The sequence below is a fragment of the Herpailurus yagouaroundi genome, unplaced genomic scaffold (assembly GCF_014898765.1).
Source record: "Herpailurus yagouaroundi ecotype Mexico unplaced genomic scaffold, PumYag 221, whole genome shotgun sequence".
In the NCBI taxonomy this organism is placed as follows: domain Eukaryota; kingdom Metazoa; phylum Chordata; class Mammalia; order Carnivora; family Felidae; genus Herpailurus; species Herpailurus yagouaroundi.
The window spans coordinates 9,686,040-9,693,117 of NW_024412452.1; the positions used below are offsets into that span (position 1 = coordinate 9,686,040).

The window sequence follows — 7,078 nt, forward strand, 5'->3', positions numbered from 1 at the left end:
GTTTTCCATTCCTTTGCATCAGCCTGTACACCAACATACATCTAGGGATTTGGGATTCATTATATCTATCTCAGGGCTCCCCCCGTCTCTTCCGGGGACTCCATGCCCACTCAAGCAGCCACACTGAGGCTGTTCTCAAAGAGTTTGTCGGTGAAAGGGCATTTTCTTTTCTTTTTTTTAATGTTTATTTTGAGAGACAGAGTGTGCTTGCAAAACAGGAGGAGGGGCAGAGAGAGGTAGAGAGAATCCCAAGCAGGCTCTGGGCTGACAGCGAGGAGCCACAAGTGGGGCTTCATCTCACCGACTATGGGATCATGGCCTGAGCCTAAATCAAGAGTCGGAGGCTAAACCAACTGAGCCACCCCTGAAAGGGCATTTTCAAGGAATGACTCACCAGGGAGAGGTTTGGACTTGGGGGGAAGGAGGTAGAAACGTTCCTGGGGACTTTTCAGGTCCTAAGTGGCTGCAGGAGGAGTTGGGGAGTAGCTTGGGGCTTGGCAGGAGCTTGGCGTCAAAAAGGCCCAGTCAGAAGATAAGGCTGACTTAGGGACCAAGCCTCAGGATGAGGCTTTTGACAAGGCACGGTTTGAGGCCAAGGAGCAGTAGAAGGTGCTCAGGACAGGATCTGGGATGGCGGACCAGTGGCGGCCTCGCCAGGGGCCCAGCAGAACCTTCTTTTTGTCTGTCAGCGGTGGTGGCAGAGGCAGCTGTGGTGAGTCTCCCGAGGTGGCTGATGCAGGCCAGCTGCGGGCTCTGCGCCACACAGACCTTGTGCCCCTCAGGTCACGATCTGCGCCACGGGGTGAGGGGTGGGGGTGCAGAATCAAGCCCAGGGTTCTCTTGGGCTGCGCGACCCAGAACGAGCTCCTTGTCTTCAAAGAGGCGGCCGCAGGGCAGTCCCAGCGCGCAGCCGGCCCACTCCCGGGCGCCCTTGACCTCGCTGTGCTTCCGGTGGTGGGAGGGAGCGGGGGCATCGGTACTCACGGGCAGGGCCCAGCCGGCCATTGCCCCTGCCGCTTCCGTTTCCGCGGTCCACTCTCACCTGGGGGAAGGGAGCACCGAGCTTTGCGCCCGCCCTTGGCACAGGAGAGAACAGGTCCCTCTTAGCCCGGGCAGTCTGTCCCCGGCCCGGGGTGGGCGGGAAAGGAGGGAAAAGGTACTTCACTGGTAATGGAGCACACTTCTCGGTGTGCGTGTGTGTGTGTGTGTGTGTGTGTGTGTGTGTGTGTGTCCCGCCGCTCCCCCAGCTCGGCTCGCACGCCCCCAGAGCTCTTTATGAGCCGGCGGAAAGGGCCAGAAAGGGCTCACGGACCCAAGCAAGGCCCTAGAAGAAACGAAACTAAAGTGGAAGTGTCCGAGTCGGTTCATTCAACAACGTTTTCTGAAAGAGAAAACAACCCTTGAAGTGTGCGAGACGGACTGCAGCTCCGCCCCTCGCCCCTCGGCCGCGAGTTTCCTCCCTCAACGCCCACCCCCCTCTCACTAACGGACTTCCCTAAGGGTGGAAAGGGGCGGGCAGGCACCTCTCCGGGACTGGCCCTCATCCGTCCACTGCCCTGAGGGGGTTGTTCGGAGGATCCCCAATCACAGGATTCAAAGGAGTGCGTGGAGAGGGAAATTCGGAAACTAAAGGTTGTTTATTGAACAACTAAGATTGTGCCAAGAGAGGCAACAATCTGGGGGGTGGAGGGCTGGGTAAAGGAACCCGCTAGATGGGAGGCTGAGATGGGCAATGTGGGTGAGAGGTGCAGTGTCACGGAATGAGAGATAAGGTAGGGACGACGAGGAAAGGGAAATCTGAAAAGAGATGATGCGCAGAGGTGTGAGAAAGCATCCTTAAAGGAGAACGGAGGCTCCTTCCCCAGGGAGTGAAAGTCGGAATGTGGGGATCTCTACAAGGAGGAGGAGCAGAGGACCCCAAATGTCTGAAAGGACAATAAGGGGAATCCGTGGAGGTGGGAGACATGAGGGGTTGCTGGAGAATGCTGAGAAAGGAAGACTATCAGAACGGGGGAGGGGGGCTGCGGAAAGGTGCCTGTCTGTGGATCACTCTGTGAAGGTCCAGGACAGGAAGGGTTGCGCCTTGGGGGTGGAGGGTATATGGGGGGTGAAGGCTACAAGACAACTGATGCAGCACCCCCTTCCCATCCAGCCCAGAACCCAAGTTTAATCTCTTAATCTCCCTCATTAATCATTCACCCTCCTCCTACCCTCCCCCCAACATGGGGATCGGGTTTCTCCCCAGCTCAGGTTCCAGAGGCATTGCTGGAGAAGTCCCCTCCTGTGCCCCCCCCCCTTGTCTGGACTAGTCCCTGGCCGCTGGGACAGCCTTAGGGCTCTGCTGTCAGCGGCCTCCTCCCTTTACTAGTCTCGCCTTCTCTTTCATCCCCCAAATGGGGACCTCCTAACCCCGCTGTCATCGAACCCCATTACCTGAGCCTGGTTGCAGTTTGCAGGGGGGGTAGATAGGTGGGAGGGATGGAAAGGACAAATGCCCTTCAGGAGAGAGGGCACTCCTCACAAACATACTAGTAATTGAGAGCAGAGGAAGAGATGACATAAAAGCTACACAGAGGAGGGTTGTAGTGTCTGTTTGGTGACAGGCATGGGACATGAGCTAGGCAGTTCCTGCAGCTTCCTGGGACCCTCTTTAAAAGCAGATTAAGTCTGGGCCACCTGGGTGGCTCAGTTAAGTGTCAGACTTCAGCTCAGGTCATGATCTCACAGTTTGTGAGTTCGAGCCCCATGTCAGGCTCTGTGCTGACAGCTCAGAGCCTGGAGCCTGCTTTGGATTCTGTGTCTCCCTCTCTCTCTGCCCCTCCCCTTTTCATGTCTGTCTCTCTGTCTCTCAAAAATAAATAAACATAAAAAAATAAATAAAAGCAGATTAAGTCAAACCACCAGCATGGTTCAGAGGACGGGGGCCTCCAGCCATGAGGTTCTCTCTTGGCCTCCCTCCGCCTCCTACCATTAATAACCAATTAACAAGATCCTGAGGCATCTCAGTGTTCTGCTGTGGCCTAGCTCTGTTCTTAGACCAATCAGTGGGCCATTGGGCTGTGTTGCTCAGGCTGCCGTGAGGGTACTATGCCAGTGTCTCTGTGTGTCTGGGGGATGGGAGGGGTCACTGGAGGGAACTCATTACCAAGAAGACCCTGTGTTTCTCCATCTTTGGGAGGCCAGGTTAGTGCCTCTGGCCAGGTGAGGGTTCCTCACCCCCATTATCTTTGGCCCAGGGGCCTTAGGTCTCTCAAGCTCTGTTTAGGGCACCTCAACGGCAGGCTCCACTTGCCCCAGGGAATAGGCACAGAGGATCTTCGCACAAATGGTAGGAGGTGCAGAGGTCTACAGAGAAGGTGACATAATGGACACCCCAGGAGGGACTTCTTGGCACTGTGGGAAGAAACTTGAAGAATCCCATAGAAGCAAGTTCCTCAGGAACGGTGAGCTCCTCAGGAGTGGTGGGGCTTCTCTGCCTCTGGGCTGTGAATCCCCTTGCCTTGTTGGGCCTCCACTGGTGGAGCAACCACTGTTCCAGAGCTGCCTTCTTCCTACAAAGGACAGCTGTAGGGCGCTCACTCAGGTGTGAGCCCAGGACTGGAATAGGTGTAGGAGAAAAGAAAGAAAGGACACAAATAAAATAGGAATGAATATCCCAGACCTTAGGGACCTTAGGGACCCAGACCTCAGGGAAATCCCCGAGCTGGCAGGGGTTTCTGTCCCAGGATCTGGTTGGGTCCATGAAGTCTGACCTGCAAGTCACTTTTCTATGGGGACTGACCAGTGGCCCTTTCCATTGCTGCTCTACAGGGTGGTTTCTGGGCTTTGGAGGCTGGGGAACCCCTATTTGAACCACAGGAGCTTAATATGGAGGCAAAGACAGATCGACTGATAGGCCTCGGCGGAGGCCAGTCTTCCCTGGCCAAGACCCCTGGGTGGGGGCAGTAGCGATAGCTCCGGATTTGCTGTGTCTTCTTTCCCGAGGCCCCGGTCTATTCCACTTCTCCATGTGCTTTGACTTTCTCAGGGCCTCTAAGCCCGGGTCCAGCCAGAGAGCTGGTGGATCCACTCACCTGTTTTTGCTTCCGCATCGCATCCCCATTATTCCCGGTTGCAGAAATTCCGCCAGGCCAGGTCCTTCCAAGTCTTGAGTTCCCCCAGGCCCCTCGCGCCACTCTTAATAACTTCCAGCCGCCGGGACCTCTTCAAGAGGGTTCTGCAGGGGTGGGGCGCGGACGAGGGGGCTAGGTCAGGAGACCAAGATCCTTTTTAGGAGGGATCAGAGATCCTAGAACGGTCAGGTCTGATCTCCCTCCTCGGAATTCTGCAAATCCCATCCGTTGGGGCAAGGGGAAGCAATTTATTGCCGACTGGTTTATGAGCCAGAGCAGCGGCTAGGCGGGGAGTCGATGGTACACAGAATCTGCGGGCCGTCCAGGAAGGGTCCAGTCCGAGCGTGTACGGGGCCATGCCCTGCCGCGCGGAACAGCTCGGCGGCCGGGTATGGCAGGTTGTTCCTGGTCTGCTCTCCGCGCCTCCCCACCCTGTTAGAAATACAGCTGCGGGGACATCTACCAGCTCCAGACCCACCGCGGCCCCGGGATGGGGGTTGGGGGCGCAGGAGGAGGGGCACAAGGGGCTTGGGCCCAGCGCGGGGGGCGGGTCCGAAGCTGGGGGCCCAGATAGGGAGCCGCGGTCTGGGGCCCAGCGCAGCCGGCGGCGGGACCGCCACAGCCCCGTCGGCCATGAACTCGGGACCAGAGCCCCGGACACCCCGGACATTATTCAGCATCGCCGACATCCTAGGCCCGCGCCTGATCCCCCGAGGACCCTCTACGTCCCAGCTTCCAGAGTCGAGTCCTGGTCCCACGTCGCCTCTGTGCGCGCTGGAGGAGCTGACTAGTAAAACTTTCCGCGGATTTGACTGGCACGCTCCGGAGCCCTCTGAAGGTATAGCGCAGGCAAGGTCGCGCACTTTGACTTGGCCTTCTCCCCATCTCTCTCCTTCAGGTCCCGGTCTCGACCCTTCGTTCACAATGGCCCCCACCCTAATCTGCCCTCTGTCCTCAGCCCACGTGCTGGGACTTCCATATCCCAATCCTCACCTACCCTCCGTTAGTTCCCAGGCTCCGCGGCCGCTCCTCGGAGGCCGCCAGCGCCGAGGGGGAGGGCCAATCTGTCGAGAACTGAGTGACCCGTTGGTCCGTTCGCTGTAGGCGGGGCAATCGCGACACCGAAAGGCCGGCGAGATGGAGACAAAAGGCCTGAGCCCGAGGCTGTGAACAGTGAGCTAGGGCATGGGCGGTGCACAAAGTGCTGGGCGGCGAGGCTCGGTCTCTCCGGGTGACCTAGCTCCGCTCCACGCCGTTCTCTTCAGGAAAGGGGACAGGAACAGAAGGTCTTTGGGGCGGCAAGGGTCGGGGATTACGGACTTCGCCTCTCCTTACACTTTGAACCCCCACTACCTCCTTTTGGGCTCGAGGAGGAGGTTCCCGTGTCACTAAAAAAAAGCGTAAAACAAGAGTGCTCATCATAACCTGAGAGTCTTTAGAAGGGCATGATCAGAGTCGTATTACATTCATCACACAGGGCTGCCCCGGGCTGTCCCTATTATTTTTTTTAATGTTTATTTTTTGAGAGAGACAGAGTGTGAGCAGGGGAGGGGCAGAGAGAGAAGGAGACACAGAATGGGAGGCAGGCTCCAGGCTTTGAGCTGTCAGCACAGAGCCTGACACGGGGCTCGAACTCATGGACCATGAGATCATGACCTGAGCTGAAGTCGGATGCTCAACCGACTTAGCCACCCAGGCGCCCGGCTGTCCTATTTTGACCATGGTCGCCCGGCCTCGGATGCCGGGCCCAACCTACAAGCCCACTTATCCCAGGGCTCCGGAGGGCCTCAAAGATCCCTCCCCAGATTGCCTGACGCCCTGCCAAGTCTCCTTTGGCCAGTCCCGCCCTCTTCCTACTCCCTCACCTCCTCAAGATGCCCTCAGCCTGCTGCTTCCCATACCCAAGTGGCCCGTTCCACTTTATGCCCCCACTCCCAATTCGGCCTGAACCCCCGTTTGGTAAGGGACCACGGTTCAGGCTCCTGTCCGCCTTCTCGCTCCGCCTCCCCCACCCCGGCTTGAGCCCCCCCACAGCTTCTCCTTTGAGCGGATGCCTGATTCCTGCAGGCTAAGACTGACCCCCGCCGTATCCCCGCAGGCCGCGCCGCCCCGAGGGCTCTGGGCCCTGGCCAGGCTGGCCGCAGACGGCGAAAGTCACGCACGGCGTTCACTGCGCAGCAGGTGCTGGAGCTGGAGCGACGCTTCGTCTTCCAGAAGTACCTGGCGCCTTCCGAGCGCGACCGGCTGGCGGCGAGGCTCGGTTTGGCCAACGCACAGGTTGTCACGTGGTTCCAGAACCGGCGAGCCAAGCTCAAGCGCGACGTGGAGGAGATGCGCGCCGACGTGGCCTCGTTGCGCACGCTGTCCCCCGAAGTTCAGTGCCGCCTCTCGCTGCCTGACGGCACCCCACGCCCCGTCCCTGGCCGGCCTGACTCCGGGCCCCACCTGTCAGAAGAGGAGATACAGGTGGACTAATGAAGGCAAAGCCGCCGCCGCCCTGGGCACCTGGATCCCCGACCCCTTGCCTCCGTGCTCCGCGCCCTGGGTACTAGGGTGGAGGGAGGGTGTGGATCTGGCCTCCTCTGGCTCACAGTCCAGACACTCACTTTTCCCAATTGTTGAGAATAAAATGGAGACTCAGTCGCTCGACGCCTCAATCTTGGCGCCCCAGAGCAGTAAGAGCAAAATCTGCCGATTGTTGTGCAGATTCCGTGCTTGGCTGAGCGCTTTAAACGCGATGTCTCCTTCAAACCTCATAGCAGGTCTATTCGGTGATATAATTATACCCGTTTCACAAAGCAAGAAGCACTAGGTCAGGATTTGGGCCTAGGTATCCTGCCAGCCTTCAGAGCCAGTGCATGTCAGCCGGACGGCACTCTGGAGACCTCGAGCTGAGGGACACGTAGCTGCGGGCGACCTACCCCTACTGACTGCCTTTAGTCGCTGGACTCCAGCAGGCCTTTGAC

At 58.4% G+C, this 7,078-nt stretch overlaps 1 protein-coding gene across 1 annotated transcript; it reads left to right on the forward strand.

Moving 5' to 3' along the window:
- The first annotated feature begins 2,811 nt into the window (after positions 1–2,811).
- On the forward strand, positions 2,812–6,769 carry LBX2 (ladybird homeobox 2). The gene is made up of 2 exons (XM_040458440.1): positions 2,812–4,950; positions 6,211–6,769. The coding sequence occupies exons 1-2, from the start codon at positions 4,410–4,412 to the stop codon at positions 6,585–6,587; spliced, it is 918 nt and encodes a 305-aa protein (XP_040314374.1). The 5' UTR covers positions 2,812–4,409; the 3' UTR covers positions 6,588–6,769.
- The last annotated feature ends 309 nt before the right edge of the window (positions 6,770–7,078 follow it).